General features: G+C 39.7%; 1 protein-coding gene across 1 annotated transcript in view; it reads left to right on the top strand.

Moving 5' to 3' along the window:
- Positions 1-7,473: 7,473 nt before the first annotated feature.
- Positions 7,474-18,330, top strand: part of LOC132824713 (protein FAM180A) — a 74,145-nt gene continuing 63,288 nt past the window's right edge. The window contains exon 1 of the mRNA XM_060839383.1: positions 7,474-7,620. Within this exon, the coding sequence (XP_060695366.1) occupies positions 7,545-7,620 (76 nt within the window). The 5' untranslated portion in view covers positions 7,474-7,544. The remainder of the gene's footprint in view (positions 7,621-18,330) is intronic.

The raw sequence follows: 18,330 nt of genomic DNA, 5'->3' as shown, positions 1-18,330 counted from the left end.
TAATTACACCGACACTTCCAGCTCAGCACTGTCCCCATGACTTGTCCGAACTTGTCCTACCTGTCTAGCTTCTTCTCCACCTATCCACTCCACCCTCTCCTCCCTGATCTATCACCTTCATCCCCCTCCCCCACTCACCCATTGTACTCTATGCAACTTTCTCCCCACCCCCACCCTCCCCTAGCTTATCTCTCCACGCTTCAGGCTCTCTGCCTTTATTCCTGATGAAGGGCTTTTGCTCGAAACATCGATTTCGCTGCACTTTGGATGCTGCTTGAACTGCTGTGCTCTTCCAGCACCACTGATCCAGAATCTGGTTTCCAGCATCTGCAGTCATTGTTTTTACCTTGTTGATTTTATCCTTTTGCATGTCTATTAATCCAAAAGTAAGCTAATAATGATATGTGAATCATGTTGATTTAAATATGTTAAGTGCATACATTCAGGAGGGCTCCTCTAACATAGTGATAGTGCCCCTACCTCTGGATCTGGAGGTCCACGTTCAACTTTCACTTGCTTCAGAAGTATGCAGTAACATCTCTGAACAGGTTGATTAGGGAAATATCTACATACACACATTCATGGTGAAATTGCTTCAATTTTTGAATCAAATAAAAGTAGTCTGGGAATAACACAGGATGCTTTCTTCATACTTCAATGATTCAGTGGCAGTGTATGCCAGGCGAACACACTCCTCCACTAATTAAAACATGTTTTGCATAAAGGAATTATGGTCATTGGAGGTCAGTCATCTCAGGCCATGACTATTTGTTGTAGGAGTTCCTCATGTTCTCAACCCATATATCAAAACCAGGAGGGTTAGAAAATGAGGAACTGCTCCCCTTTATGAAAGGATCAAGGAGAGAGTGCAGATTTAAAATAATTGGCAGAAATTAGGGAATAGAGGAATGGAGACCATATGCAGACAGATGGCATTAGTTTAGAATGGCATTCATGGTCAGACATGCTGGGCTTTGAAGGGCATGTTCCTCTTCTATATTCTAAACTCCACCATATTCTACTATAGACCAGCATTTCTCTGTGGGTTTCAGGCCCACACTAACAAATTACAATGTGGTCAGAAGACAGTATTAATAGCAAACAGTCACTCCCCAGAACAGCCAATTAATGCCCACAAGGTGCATCCCATATCCAGTTATGGGGGTGTTAGTGGACAGGGGCTTGATGGTCAATCAGAGATCTTCCAGCACGAAGCAGCAGCAGCAGGGAGTGATGAAAACCAAGGAAGGAACAGGGTACTTAAATTGAGGTGCCCTCTCTCCAACATTTCAGGATTTAAGCTAAACATGGCTTTTGCAACCAGGTCATCTTTCTTGGGGAGGAAGCTGTCTACAAGTCGGTTAGGTTGTTGCAAGGAGGGCCCTAGGATTGAGAATCACCTGGTCTACCAATAGGGGCTACTGTGAGCTTCTAGTGAGCACCTGTCATCAATGGAACTGGGACGATGATGTAAACTCCCAGTTAGCTTCCTTCAATTAAGTGGATGTAAGCAGACAAACGTGATTGGCCATTTGCCAGGTATAATGAGTAACCATGCCCGGTTCCATTCTGCTTTCTTAAAAATGGCTGGAAACAAGTCGATCTGGAGAATGGGTGTGCTGGCCATCGCTAGTATTGCCTGTGCATCTTCTGGCCCTGGTACCAGCTAAAATTTAGATTAGATTACTTACAGTGTGGAAACAGGCCCTTCGGCCCAACAAGTCCACACCAACCCGCCGAAGCGCAACCCACCCATACCCTTACATTTACCCCTTACCTAACACTACGGGCAATTTAGCATGGCCAATTCACCTGACCCGCACATCTTTGTGACTGTGGGAGGAAACCGGAGCACCCGGAGGAAACCCACGCAGACACGGGGAGAACGTGCAAACTCCACACAGTCAGTCGCCTGAGTCGGGAATTGAACCCAGGTCTCTGGTGCTGTGAGGCAGCAGTGCTAACCACTGTGCCACCGTGCCGCCCGTAAAAGTCTACTTTAATATTGACACACCTCATTACAACAGATTTAATTTATCAAATTAATCTGTAGCTATCTATGGTTATATACTTTTGATTATATAGATTATATACTCAGTTTGAACAGATTGTAGATGGTACAACCACCCTGGTTAGTATGTATCATTAAATAATGGCTAACTAAAAGGTGGCTGTGACATGGGATATGAAAGCTAGAAGATGTGCAGAGATCCTTTGGAAAGGTTTAGGTTCTTTCAGCAATCAACAGGTCTTTTATAAATGGAGTCTGTTTATAAATGTGGGACACGATAGAGAGAATGGTTTAAAAATATATTTCACAAATAAGGTACATCTCTTAAGTCTACAACTTATTGCCTATCCAAATTGTCTTTTAAAAAAGTGGTAATGAGCTGTCTGCTTGAACTGCTGCAGTCCATATGTGGTGGAAAGGGAATATTATCAGCTGAATGTTGGAAGAGAATCTGAACAGGGATCTATTAGCGACAGGAATGAGTACAGCATTAAGTCTTCAATAAGTGTGGTCTGAAGAGTAAAAATAATCAGCTCATCAATTAATGCCTCCATTAAATGAAACAAGGATTTTGGATAATTGGTAAAGGAATCAGTGGGGAGGTGTGGATAATATTTTTACGCAGCATGTTGTTATAATTTGGAAGGATTGACCTGACAGGGAAACTGCTTCAATAGTGATTTGTAAAAAATTATTATATATATTTGAAAAAAGAAAATAAAGACATTACTGGGAAAGAACAGGGGAGTGGAACTAATTAGGTTTGCACCTGAAAGAGTCAGCACAGATATGATGAAGCAAATGGCATCCTTCACAATTTGGTGAATTGCTGCGAAGAGTGTGCAGTATGATTTTCTAATTTGTGGAAGTTCTGCTTTCTGGGTTTCATCAAGTTCTGATGTGTTCCATGGCTTGAGAGAAGAATCAGTTGGAATGATATTTTAACATCATTTTAAAGTGATGTGCAAATGAAGAAAGGGTATTTAGATTAGATTCCCTACAGTGTAGTTATAGGCCCTTCAGCCCAAACCGACCCTCCAAAGAGTAACCCACCCAGATCATTTCCCTCTGACTAATACACCTAACACTATGGGCAATTTAGCATTGTCAATTCACCTGACCTGCACATCTTTGGACTGTGGGAGGAAACCAGAGCACCCAGAGGAAACCCACGCAGATACAGGGAGAATATGCAAACTCCACAAACACACTCACCAGAGGCTGGAATTGAACCTGGGACCCTAGTGCTGTGAGGTAGCAGTGCTAACAACTGAGCCACCATGCCACCCTCAAATGTGAGAAGAAATGTTTTCACACAGCAAGTTATTAGGGAATGGAATGGAATGGAACACACTGCCAGGAAACATAGTGGAAACAACGTAATTGAGGCATTCACAAGAACTTTGGTGATTATTTGGATGGTAATCGCATGCGGGGAAATGGGGAAAAGGCTGCATTTTGACCAGTGACAATGAAGGAATGGCAAATATTTCTAAGTCAGGATGGTGAGTGGCTTAGAGGGGAAATTGCAGGTGGTGATGTTCCCATGTATTTGCTGCCCTTGTCATTCTAGATGGAATTAACTCTGAGTTTGGAAGTTGTTGTCTAAGGATCTTTGGTGAATTTCTCCAACACATCTTGTAGATCGTACATATTATTGCCTTTGATCCTTGCTGCTAGAATGACTGAATGTTTGTGGATGTGGTGCCAAATAAGCAGGCTGCTTTATCTTGGTTGGTGTCGAGGTTCTTGAGTGTTGTTGGAGCTGCATTCTTCAGGCAAATGGTGAGAATTCCATCACACTCCTGACTTTTGCTGTGTAGATGCTGGACAGGTTTTGAGGAGTCAGGAGGTGAGCTACTTGCCACAGGATTCCTAGCCTCTGATGTGGCTGTGTTGCCATTTTGTTTATGTGGCGAGTCCAGTACAGTTTCTGCTCCATGGTAATCACTAGGGTGTTGACAGTGGGGGATTCAGTGATGGTAATGCCATTGAATGTCAAGGGGCAGTGGTTAGATTGTCTCTTATTGGAGATACCATTGCCTGGCACTTGTATGGCATGAATGCAGTTGAGAGGACTATTTCAAAAAGCTTTGTCAGGAATTGAATAAGAGCCAATATCTGTGTGTTATTACATAGAATCATAGAACATTGGAGCAAGAGTAGACCATTCAACCTCTCAAGCCTTCTCCGTCATTCATTTTGATCATGGCTTATCATCCAACTCAGTGGCCTGTTCCTGCTCTTGCCCAATATCCTTTGATTACTTTAAACCAATGCATATCCTTCTTGAAATCATGCATTTCCTGCACACATGCTGGCCCTGGGCACTGGAAATGTGCCTGGCTTCCCACATAGAGCAGGAAGAACACTCCATGGTTTTGAGGTCATCTGCCAAAACTTAACTCATTAAACTAACATTTTGGAAAATATTTAATATCAAATAATATCAATTATTCTAGGGTCCTTATTCACTTGGTCTTGTTACTGTAGAACATAGTCCTTATAAACTATAAACCACAGGAAAAAAAACAAAGGGCAAAACACAACTCTTTCCCTCTGCACCCAATCCCCAATATATTCCAGTTTCCCAGAAGCACACCTGCACACTAGCTGTGTGTCATACTCATTAAGCTTCAATAATAATTAACATCTACTGAGACCCTATTCATGCTTCAGGTGATTGACTGTAGTATTTCAGTCAGTGGAGTCAGCTTTTGACTAGACTATTGAATTAAAAAAACAAAAAAAATTCAATTCAATTCCCAGTGCATGCCAAATTTTCAAAAATACTCTCTCATTCTGCTGTGTCTCACTCAGGATGGATTTTCTTCAAACTATTTGTGTGAAGCTTACAGAACAAAGTAAGCAAAACATATTTGATAAAGGGTAAATGAGGAAATGGAGATCATGTTAAATAGCATCAGATGAAGAATGGACAATAGTCAATAATACATTAACTTCATCTGAGTTCTGTAATGAAATGTTACAGGCAGTTCACAGAATACCAATGCCAAGTCACTTATTAATTTAAAAAAAACAGGCTCAAACACCAAAACATTTAATTGGCCAGATTTGCCCAAATATGTTAAATCATGCTAGTCATGTCATCCATGCTACTGCAGAATCCCCAACCATCAATTAAACTTGCAGCCTTATTTCCGATAATTAGCTTCTGAGGAAGCATTTAATAGAGCTTGTAGGACTCTTACCTAAAACAAGAAATAGGAATCAGTGTCTAGTAACTATTATCCATTAATAGTAGGAGTAGGGAGATAAATAAAAATATCAAAGAGAATGAACAAGAAATTGATAATTTGAAAGTCAATACCCCTCTCCCAGTAATTGAGTTGGATGATACAGAAGCAATTGAGAAGTTAGGTGGATTATTATGTTATCTCTAGAAAAAACTATTTGATTTATGATAGCTATTATGGACTCATAAATGAGTTTTGTAAATACATCAGAGAAAATTTCATAGGTCATAAACAATATTAATGTAAAGAAGTTTTTCCATAAAGCAACATTCTTACAGACTCAAATCCAGAGAAATTAACTCAACTGAGGGAAGAGATCATTTATGTTGGAAAAAGCTGTAATTGAACTGAATCATGATTGTGGAGCTCAAATATTGTGTCTGTATCAAAATCAGATGGATCACAGTGACTCTTCATGTAAGTGTAAGGTCATTGCTATGACAAAGGCAGATTGATATCCAATGCCAGGAAGATTGTAATAAGAGGATTGGGCAAGCATGGGCTATTACAGAAATTGACTTATGAAGGGACATTTGCAAGTTACATTGACTAGCCTTTATAACCCCAGATGGTCTTTGACAATGCCATTTGGAATGAAAAAGCATCAGTAATGTTTCAAAATTATAAACAACATTATTGAAGGATTGTGCAACCATTTTGTATATATTAATGATTTTTAAAACATGGAAGAAAGTATTTAAAACACTTAACTGTTTGATGGATTGCACAGATCCCATTTGATGAAACATTTGGCACAAATTGAATTTCCCGAAGCAAATATAAATTATTTGAGTCAGTCTATGAAGCAAAGCCATGGGGTCTCAAGAGAAGTAAATTAAGGGCAATTTGGATTTTCTGCCTTTGAGGAAACAAAAGATTTTGCAGTAGGTAGACATGTTTAAAATCTAGTGGCATCATTGATTAGCTTGTTTAAAAAAATGCAAGAAATTTGAATGGACGGAAGAATGCTAGAGTGTCTTTAAAGTTGTACACACTAACACGGAGGTTTTGCAGCATCAAGAGATGTTAAGGAACTTAAATAGGATTTTGAAAGCAACAGCAACATGGTTATTGGTGCAGTTTTAAATGCAAGAGGATTAGTTTGGTATTATTTCTGAAACCTTTTGAAGTTCATAAATTCAGTAGCATTGGCAGACTATTATTTATATGGATTTTCAAAGAAAGATCTTTCTTGTGAAGTGCATGTTCCTGGAATATGTTCAGTACATTAAATTTCCTTTCTTTTCTGGAGCTACTAAATCTGAATGGGATCATAAATATAAAAGACCCATGCCTTCCATTATTCTAGTTCTAGGTCAATTGTAATTTCAGCTGTGATCACTTAGCTCGGCAAAATCTACTTCAAAATTGGATCCCACAGCATCTATTATTCAGGTGATAAACAAGCACTGGAACATTCTGTATAGTACGTGGCAGGCAGTGCTTGATCCAAATACGGACAGCTCCAAATGCAAAATTGGTTAGATTGACCAAAGGTTATCCAGGAGCATTCCTGGAGCTGGCATTGTCTACCTCCTATGCAAATTGAGGAACAAAAGTGGATTGTTGTCTGTGTTCAATCACAGAACTCCATTTTGAAAATGGAGTCATCAGAAGGATGTGCTGATGATAGCCACCCAGCTGTTGTTGCAGTTTTAGCAAAAGAGAAGGGAAAAGGAATTGAAGTTTGAGCCTGAAATTACAGCAAATCTAAATGAGGCTGTGGCAGGGTTGAAGAAATCAGTTCACAAGGACTATTATCACGGTTGGAAGATAAATTGCAAGGCTGAAAAGACATTTACAAGATACTTGTACACATGGTTTATTAGAAACTGAAACATTACATACCATTGACAGCTCCTGGAATGCAAAGACTGCAGCTTTGTCTACACTTACAATATGATACCCTATTTTAAATTGCCTGTAAAAATTAATGCAAGAACCTGCTCTATATCCTTTGATGTGTTCTGGATTGTTAGTAAGGATAACCGTATAGGTGTGACTGTATTGTATGAAAGAGGGTATTGATGTGTGAGAGGGAGGGAGCGAGGGTGAACAGCTAGTTGATTGAGTGTCAACATGCATACGTATTACAGTCTGCTGATGTGTACCAGATGTTTTTGAAGGTCAGGCATGCTTACATACAGCCACTGCAGTCGTTGCATAAAGAGTTTCTAAAAGACTTACAGACTTACCAGAGCTGCATTGTAGTCTAATATATCACTACAAGAAGTTACTTTGATTCAAGATTATACACTAATTAAACCCTTGGGAAAATGCAGGGAAAAACTCTGATTCTGCTGATATTTTCCACCAATGTTTGTGCAGCTGCACTTCCCAAAAGGAATAAAGGTAAGTCCAGTGAGAATATAATAAAAATTGAACTAAATTACAGGAAATAAACTCTTCAAATGTCATGTGATTCTACTATAGGTAAAACTGTTTGTGTATCAGGAATGTGTATCAGGAGTAGAATTATTTTGGACAATCAATTATAATAGGCAATACAGATTGACAAAATTTGTCAATAAATAACAAACAGAATGTAAATCAGAATGCCAAAACACTAGTGACTGTGCTTCGACCATTCAAGACAAATTTTGCTTCAGTCTATTTAGTTAATTGTGTGTGTGTGTTAGCTTTTATTTGTTTATGTTCAAGCAAGTCTGCATACAATAATTTGGATCTACTTGAATGCTATGGTGTTGGATTATATGTTTGTGTTGATATCTTTTCTTTTGTGCTGATGTGTGGATGTTTGTCAGTGAGTATGTGTTAATTGTATAACTGCTGGTGTCCATATTATGCCTTCTTGTTGGGTAGATCATGAAATGGGCAATAGTAGAAAATAGTTGATAGTGAATCAGCAACTTGTTTTACATGTCTTGAATTTTCCTTCTCTTGAAGGTACAGCAACCTTCAATATACAGTTGCTGGACATGCTTCTTAGCATGAAGTGATAGTTTGGTCATTGTAGTTTGAGAAAATGTGATGTGAGCTTTTGTCTTCTGCAGGGTATTTATACCTGATGAGGCAATACTTCTATTAGTTCCCTAACTGAAAGATATAATAGATGTTTATTAAAGATCCTGATAGATACACATATTACACTTCAGTGCCTGGGCTAAAATAAACTATTTGGTTACAAGCTGCAGCATATTTTTCCCAATGCGTCATGCTTCTGTTGGCCCCAGTTAAGATGGATTCTGAGACTATAAACCCTCAGGTCAAATGTTATGGTAAGATGATGATATGATGAGCATTTCTCTTACAGATATATTGCATTATGAGTTGTGAGACTGAACACATTTTCCTTTTGTTGAAGATAAAAATATTACCCTAAACAAGTCTACATGGTTAAACATTGGCACACTTTGTCAATTTGATAATAATGCAAAGAGAGTTAACACGATTAACAATTCAATGCAACATTTTGGAAGGCTGATAACTCATCCTGATTGAGTGATTGTTTACCCAGCTGGAGAGGTACATGCTGTGCTTGATTGCTGTCCGCTGACAACTTGCTGTCATTCAACAGCATTACACATAATCTTAGAATCCATACAGAGTGGAAAAAGACGATTTGGTCCATACTGACCCTCTGAACAGCATCCCATCCAGACCTACACCTACCCAATATTTCCCATGCCTAGTCCACCTAATCTGTACATCTTTGGATTGTGAGAGGAAACCTGTGCACCCAGAGGGAACCCATGCAGACATGGGGAGTTTGCACAATCTCCACACAGGCAGTCACACAAGAGTGGAACCAAACCCAGGTCCCTGGAACTATGAGATATCAGTGCTAACAACTGAGCCACTGTGCCACCACAAACATGATCTTCAGCTTTTTTTCTTAAGTTTGCTTCCTGACTCTGCTTGCGCATGATTGACATGTTGTACATTGGCCTGAACTAGCTTCTCATTAACTGTGGTCTCTGTGGACTGCTAGTCATACCACAACTAGACATATGGACAAAAAAAACTGAGGAACAGAAGTACAAAAGTTGGCTCTGCTATTCAATGTGATCATGGCTGATTTGTTTCCATGTTGAATTCCACATTCTCATCTACACCCCTGATAACCCCTTGATTTCTATGCCCATCAAGAATCTATCTGCCTCTCTCTTAAAAATATTCAATCGTCCTGCCTCCACTGCCTTCTGAGGCAATGTCCCAAAGTTATACAGCCCGCTGGACCATTGAACAAAAGAACTGCTATTGCTGTAAATCTGAATCAAAAGCAAAAATTGCTGGAGAAACTCAACAGATCTGGCAGCATCTATGGAGTGAAAAGAGAGCAAATGGTTTGAGTCTAGTGATCATTGTTCAGAACAAGCCTTCTGAATGGAGAAGAAACATCATAGGACCCAAAACATTAACTTTGTTTGCTTTTGCAGATGCTACCAGCAATTTCTGTTTTTTGCCTCTGGACCATTGGTAAATACTTCCTGGAATTTTGCAGAAGCCAAGATAACCTTGTGTACAGACACCGCAGCGCAGTTTTGCTAATGCATGCAACTGGTGCCCTGTTATATGCTATAAAACAATCTCTCATAGGCTGAACAATGGAGTGTAAATGGAGGATACACATCTTTCAGATACATAGTGTTTTTATGTTGACACTAACTCCTGTGCCTTTTATGGACATTAATATTTGTAACAACTTTGTATTCCTTTATAACGTTGACATGGTGTGTGAGATAAACAGTGTTGAAAATTTGATTGTCTTTCAAAATCTGCCTTTCGCTTAGTTGTCTCTTTATTTCATTCATGTGTTTGCATTTGTGCACATTCTTAAAACTTTTCTTATTGATGGCATTGTAGTGTTGTAACATTTGAATAGTCACCTAGTATTGTTCAGGGATCTGGCTTGAATTTTGAAACCATATTTCTTGCATGCATGCGTCCAATGTTATTTAATAAAACATACTTTGCGGATGTAAAGAAACACTGTCAACTTTTGGATAGGTATGTCAAACCACAACAATTGCAGATTTTGATGGTTTGGTGCTCTTACTGACTGTAGCAATAGTGTTGGATGAACCTGAAAGATGTAATTGTTGTTGGCCTGCCACAATGGCTTCATGCAGCCATCCATCTTCAAGTAACGTGTCAATGATCAGGCTCTCTATCATGCCTGAAAGCTCCTTCCTGAATACTTTAATCAGTATAGAGGTGATTACTAATTCAATGGCCTCTCTAAAATTCTACTTTGGGGAAATTACACTCGTACGCTTTGCGATGGCATCTTATGACAAACTCATCAGGGGGTATAGACGTTTCCATTTAAATACCTGGACCCTGTTAATCCTGAAGTTAATTCTTCCTTTGAGCTGGTCTGTGAAAACTAACAAATGTTTCCAAGATCTTTCTGACCTTCTACAGAAAGTCTGGAAATAATAAAACTGGTCAGCACATTAAAGAGAGGTCTGTATTTAAGCTGAAAGTAGCTTTTGATTGCCTGTTTAAAATAGTAACATTTTAATAAATCTCTTTTCTCTCTTTTTCACTTTTAAATAGTAAGATACAGAACTTCCAGTAATGTGGACCTATTAACTGTAATTAGAAAAAAAGGTAAATCTGTAGACTTCTATTAACAGAAATTGATGGTATTAGACTTCCAATTGTTTTGAAGTCAAGAGCTGTCATCTAGCTAACCTTCATCGAGGTTTCCAAGTGTCTACCATCAAAACATGGATTCCTATAAATGGTCATTGCTGCTTACCACTGTGTTGCTACCAGGGCCTTCCATTATGATGTGGGCGTTTGCCTTCAGCAGAGAAGGTGTACCTGATGAGGCAATACTTATGTTAATTCTGTAAAACTCTGGAATTAAGAGTATAATGATGACAGTGAAACAATGTCGATTGTCTAGAAAACCCACCAGACCTTTAGCGAAGCAAACTATCGGTCCTTATCAGTCCGGCCTAAATGTGCATCTGGGCCCACAACATTGAACAGTACAGCACAGTACAGGCCCTTTGGCCCTTGATGTTATGCTGACCTTTTATCCTGCTCTAAGATCAAACTAACCTACACACCCTTCATTTTGCTATCATCCATGTGTCTATCCGAGAGTCGCTTAAATGTTCCTAATGTATCTGACTGTATAACCATTGCTGGTAGTGCATTCAATGCACCCACCACTCTCTGTGTAAAGAGCCAACCTCTGACATCTCCCCTGAACCTTCCTTCAATCACCTTAAAATTGTGCCCCTTGTGATAGCCATTTCTGCCCTGGGAAAAAGTCTCTAACTATTCACTCTGTTTTTGCCTCTTATCATCTTGTACACCTCTATCAAGTCACCTCTCATCCTTCTTCACTCCAATGAGAAAAGCCCTAGCTCCCTCAATCTTTCTTCATAAGACATGCCATCCAGTCCAGGCAGCTTCCTGGTAAATCTCCTCTGTATTCTTTCTAAAGCTTCCACATCCTTCCTACAATGAGGCGACCAGAACTGAACACAATATTCCAAGTGTGGTCTAACTGTGGCACTATAGAACTACTGCATAACCTCAAAGCTCTTAAACTCAGTCCTCCGCTAATGAAAGCCAAGATACCATACATACGCCTTTTTAACAACCCTATCAACTTGGGTGGCAGCTTTGAGGGATCTATGGACATGGACCCCAAGATCCCAACTGTTCCTCCAGACTGCCAAGATTCCTGCCTTTAACCCTGTATTCTGCATTCAAATTCGGCCTTCCAAATTGAATTACTTCACACTTTTCCAGGTTGAACTCCATCTGCCACTTATCAGCCCAATTCTGCATTCTGTCAATATTCTGTTGCAACCCTACAATAGCCCTCCACACTATCCACCACTCCACCAACCTTTGTGACATCAGCAAACTTATTAACCCACAATGTGGCTGATTCCTAACTTTCCTCTGGGAAATTAGATATGAGTAATAAATGCTGGCCTGGCCAGTGACACCACATCGTGCGAAAGAATTTTTGAAAATTATACTTCCTGATATATGCTTACACTAAGTCACAGGAACTTTAGTGTCTGGGCTAATACAAAGCTATTTGGTTACAACAGTAGCACTTTTTTTTCATGTGGGAGTCGAAAAGTGAGGCGTTGGAAAAGCACAGTAGGTCAAGCAGCATGTGAGGAACAGGACAGTCAACGTTTTGGGTATAAGCCCTTCAGCATGCTTCAAGTGGTCCCAGTTAAAAGAAAGATGGAGAATGTTATACCCTCAGGCTATATGCTATGAAATGATGAGAACATAATCTCCTAAAGGTATACTGCATCATAGCTGGGGCGGCATAGCGGCTCAGTTGTTAGCACTGTTGCCTTGCAGCGCTAGGGATCTGGGTTCTGTTCCAGCCTCGGGTGACTGTGTGGAGTTTGCACATCCTCCTTGTGCCTGTGTGGGTTTCCTTCGGGTGCTCTGGTTTCCTCCCACAATCCAAAAGATATGCAGTTGGATGAATTGGCCATGCTAAATAGACCATAGTATTCAGGGATGTGTAGGTTACGTGCATTAGTCAGGTGAAATGGGTCTGGATGGGTTACTCATCGGAGGGTTGGTGTGGATTTGTTGAGTCTAATGGCCTGTTTCCACATTGTAGGGATTCTATTCTATTCAGCTGCGAGATAGAATGCAACAAATATCACATAGTTAATAATGGATTGACATTAGTATGATTTGGAGGTGCCTGGGGTGGACTGGTGTGAACAAAGTTAAAAATCAAACAACACCAAGTTATAGTCCAACAGGTTTATTTGGAAGCACACTAGCTTTCGGAGTGATGCTCCTTCATCAGGTGGCTGTGTACAAAAAAGGATTACAATTCCAATTGCAAACTTTTTCAGCAAATAAAGCAGTGACACACCACTAACTATTTACTTGTTGTGAAATTGTAGTATAAAAATACAATATAAGCGAACCAGAATTACTTTTTGAAAAATTATAACAATCATCTTAAGATATCTTTCAAAGTACAAAAGCCACTGACACAGAAACAAAAATTGCTGGAAAGGCTCAGTAAGCCTGGCAGCATCAGTGGAGAGAAATCAGAGTTAACGTTTTGGTTTGAGTGACCCTTCCTCAGAACTCAAGTTTCCAGCAATTTCTGTTTTTGTTTCTGATTTACAGTATCTGTAGTTCTTTCCATTTTTATAGCACTCAGCGCTGCTGTTGTTGTAAAGAAAATCATCAGCATTTTCTCTCTTGGCTTGAAAGCTAACAGCAGGATTCCTTTCTGAGAGAGCAACTTGTTGTATATCACAAGCATGAACAGACACAGAAAAGTGTGCAGGAAATATATAATGGGTATTTGCACTCAGTTACCCTTTATTTATTTTTCTTGGGGACCAACTGTAGTTTTAGTCAAAAATATCAGGCATGTGACAGTGAGTCACTAGTATGAAAGGCCATGGAGTACAGTCTTGGATTGCAATACTGATGGTCTGAAGCAGCTGTGCAAAGTTGCTTGTGGAAGTTTTGTCCTTCAGCTGAATAACAATCGAAGACAAACGCTTTGTTAATGGAAAGGTTTTGCTGATTAGTATCTGGTTTTGACCAAATGACGGGTCCCACCTCTAATTTTCTTTGTACCCCTCCCATTTAGTCAGTTGTTCCAGTGTTTTGAATAGATTTTAAAGCTGCCATTCATCTGAAAGTAAACCATTTCCTCTGGGAACAGATCGTATTGCACAATCCTGATCCAAGAATTTCTTGAGAAAAACAAGAACTGGTGAATTATCTGCCAGCTGGGTGTCTGTGTCATTGTATGGAAAGTCCTGTGATGTCTCTTTCCCATCAAACAACTTTACCTCCTGGAGGAAGCTGGCAGCAGCAAACAGTAATCACATGGAGGAATGTGAACCAGATGCCATCAGCATTTATTAAAATCTGTTAAAAGTATGTTTTGTAAACATTCAAAGGATGTGAATGTTGCTGGCTAGTCTAGCAATTGCTCCCCATCCCCATTGCCTTGGAGAAGTTGGTGGTGTGCTCCTTCCTTGAACTACTGCAGTCCACTAGGTTTAGGTACATCTACAGTGCTATTTGGAAAGGAGTTTTAGGATTTTCACCCAATGACAATGAAGAAACAATGATCTACTTCCAATACTGTGTGGCTTGGAGGGCAACTTGCAAGTGGTAGTGTTCCCATGCGCCTTCTGCTCTTGTCCTTTTAGAAACTTAAGATCTTGGGCTTAGAAGGTGTCAGCAAAGAAGGCTTGGTGAGTTGCTGCACTGCAACTTGGTACACACTACTATCCCTGTGCAACAATGGAAGGACTGAAATGTGATGCATAGCCAATCAAAGAGGCTTCTTTTGTGCTAGATGTTCTATGGCTTTTCATGTGTTGCTGGATTTGTTGTCAACCATGCAAGTACAGAGTATTCCATCACACTCCTAACTTGTGTTTTGTAGATAGTGGACAGGCACTGGGGACTCAGGTTATGAGTTACTCACCAAGAACTTCCAGTCTTTAACCTGGACTTATAGTGTTTATATATTTAGTCCACTTAAGTTTCTGGTCAATATTAACATTCAGGAAGCTGTTAGTGGAGAATTCAGCAATGATAACGTCTTTGAATATCTAGTTCAGATGACTAGACTTTTTTTCTTTTAGAAGATGGTCATTACCTGGCATGTATGTGGTGTGAATATTACATACCACTTATTAACATAAGCATGAATGTTGCCACCAGGTTTAGAGGGAGGCAGCTGCATAGAGATAATGTCACTAGGCTCTGAAGATATCGATTCAAATCCCACCATGGGAGCTGATGAAATTTAAATTCAATTATTAAAGCTGGAAAACAAAGGTATTCTCATTAACGATGGCCTGAAACCCATCTGAAGCAGGAAAATCCTTGAGGAAGGGACATCTTTACCTGATAGGGTCTACATGTGGCTTCAGATCCATTGCAATGTAGTTGTTTCTTCACTGTTGCCTGAAATGGCCTAGGTGAAAGTGAGTACTACAGATGCTGGAGATTTGAGTCAAGAGTGTGATGCTGGAAAAGCACAACCGATCAGGCAGTATCTGAGGAGCAAGAGAATCAATGTTTCAGGCAAGAGCCCTTCATCAGGAATAAGGAATGGCCTACTTAGCCAATCAATTCAAGGATCAAGGGATGATTAACAAATTCTGGTCTTGCAAACGATTCCCATGTCGCATGAAAATAAAAACCTAACTGCCCAAGGGCATGAAGTACGTGAAGTATGTGAGGAATCACAAATTCTTTTGAACACCGGAATCATCAGTGAACATCCCTACTTCTGATCCGAATGAAGAAAAGGTCATTGGTGAAGCAGTTGGGGATGGTTCTGCCCAGGAGAATACCCTGAGAAAGTCCAACTTAAAGTATAGAGAGTCGCAGGTAATGGGTACAGCCAGAAAAGGCAAACTAGAGCCAAGCTTGAATCGGCCATGGTGTTACTAAATGGCAGAATACTCTCAAGGGGCTGTATGGAACTATTGCTGCTCCAAACTCTTACGTTCTTAGGCCCAGTAGATTTTACCTAGTGGACTTCATCTGAATCTTGGCAATCAATTGTTCAACTGGAAAAAATAAGCAGATTGACAGGAAAAGGTGAAAATTGGGTGGCAAACTGCTTCTTTGGCATCAGAAAATAGTAACAAGAAGCACAGTAGGTTAAAGATTGGGGGGTGCTTTCAGGGTTTCATAGTTGCTAAGATTCAGGAGAGTAGAGGGGCTCTGGGGATGAATTTTACTACTCAATCTTGACTAAGAAAAGGTTTTTGAATGGTTTGTTTGGGCTCCCTGAAAGGTTTATATCAGAAGGAATGCTGAAGCTGTGTCCTGTTTAAGAGAGAGTTAAAATTACATTTGGATCATTGTAATTCATGGAACTCCAGTGGGGTGGTCTCATGGAGCTACAAAACCAGCAGCATTAAAAAATCCAGATGAATGGAATGGAGCATAAGACTTTTTGTTCTACACAGAGACTGGTTCATGTGGGGGATGAACTTCCAGAGAAATGGTGGATGCAGATGTTACAATGTTTAAAATACATTTGGATAAGCACATGAAGAAGAAATGTTTGGAGGGATATGTGCCAAGTGCAAACAGGTGGGACTAATTTAGTTCCAGATTATGGTTGGCATAGACTGGTTGGACCAAAGGGTCTGATTCCGTGCTATATAACTCTATGATTCTATGACCTACTCTCTTGATCCAACCCCAGTTACTGTGCAGGTTAAAATCTAGCCCCAACTCCCACCCCATATCATGCTCTTCCCATTTTTAATGGTCTGTCTTACAAACCTACCTTTGGTGGTTAAGTAGCCTTGGCAGCTTTCTCCATGCCATTCATGGTCATAACCATACGCTTGGCATGGAGGTTCACAAAACAGATCATCAAGATTGGGATGTGCTTTATCCAGTATATGAAATATCCAAATATGGTTCAATTACAGAGCTGAGGGTCATCTCATAGGTTCTTTCAATAACATGCCTGATATTCCAAGCTGTGTATAAGAGGCTTTAAGGACTTTTGTACTTCACAGCACATTGCACTGCAGTGTGTTACATGTGATTATTGAACTGACATTGAACACATTGAATCAGTTCTCATTGTTCTTGGTTTATTATGTTCTTTATGTGTAAGCAAGCTAGCTCAGAGCCACAAACAATCTAAGCAGTAATAAACAACAAAAGTATCCAAAATATGCCACTCAAAATGTGTTGCTCCATTAGCTTCATCATTCAAATCAATGGCATTTGCACATCCTTTGAATAGAAACTACTTTTAACACTGCTACTGCATAATACTATAAGCAGCCTCACAGATATATGATTTACTGCACTCAATTGCTTCTTTAAATCATATTTGCGAAGCTTTCTTCAATTGTTTATTACCAGTTTCAACAACAACAGTTAGGCCGAAACCATTGCAACTGGTTCAGCTTGTGGTCAGTGAAGCAATTAGGAACAGTGCTCAGCTGATGTTATTCCCTGATCTTGCATGTCTTGGTAACAGAACATACGTTTTTTGAAATGATCAAACAGGAGCCCGCTGAAGTTTAAAAATCATGATCAACATCTCCTTTTTCAAGCTGCACTTTATTTCTTTTGGTCCTGTATATGTCACTGGCAAGACTAAAATGTTCTTTACGTTCTTGTAAAATCTTGTTAAATATGTGCAAAGTCTTGAGTTCCCAATATAATGTATAAATATCACAAAGAAAGGAAATTTTCAAAAACAGAGGACAATCTAAAGTTAGTGGTTTCCAACTAGTCAAATTAAATAATGGAAAGACCATATATAATTATTGTTTTATCTATATATAATTATTGTTTCATCTTTGTATTTATGAGCTTACAACAAAGACCAGGATAGCATAGGAACAGGCCCTTCGGACCACCAAGCCTGCACCAGCACCTGAGGCTTTTCTAAACTAAAAGAGCCTTTTTCTTCTATGTGGTCAGTATCCCTCTATTCCCTGTATCTGTCAAGTTGCCTGTTAAACAACTTGCCTGTTAAACATTGCTACTGTATCCAACTCCACCACCTCCTCTGGCAGCACATCCCAGACACTTACCACCCTCTATATAAAACAAATGCCTCTCACATCTCCTTTGAACTTACCTTATTTTACCTTAAACCTATGTACCCTAGTAATTACCATTAATATAACTGGCTTCATTATAAATGTTTAAAGATTACTTATCAATCATTTGAATTTATAATAAAGGACAACTATAGTATAAGCGACGACATTTGGTAAAATAGATTTGCTGCTGCATGCAATTAGTATGAGCAATAAACTCCAGATCATCCATCACTCTATATGGCACTGACCCTGGCTTGGCAGACGAGGTCAGCACAGAGAATGCCAAGTACAGTATTTAGGGACATAAGAACAAATACTAGAAATCATGTCATAGCTTGAAGAACCTGCCACATGCCCGTTTGGCTCTGTAGGATAATGTACCATGAGTTGTGGTTCTGTTCGCCAAGCTGGGAATTTATGTTGCAAACGTTTCGTCCCCTGTCTAGGTGACATCCTCAGTGCTTGGGAGCCTCCTGTGAAGCGCTTCTGTAATGTTTCCTCTGGCATTTAT

The sequence above is a fragment of the Hemiscyllium ocellatum genome, chromosome 19 (genome assembly GCF_020745735.1).
Source record: "Hemiscyllium ocellatum isolate sHemOce1 chromosome 19, sHemOce1.pat.X.cur, whole genome shotgun sequence".
NCBI classification, from domain to species: Eukaryota; Metazoa; Chordata; class Chondrichthyes; order Orectolobiformes; family Hemiscylliidae; genus Hemiscyllium; species Hemiscyllium ocellatum.
This window is presented reverse-complemented; position numbering and strand designations above follow the sequence as displayed.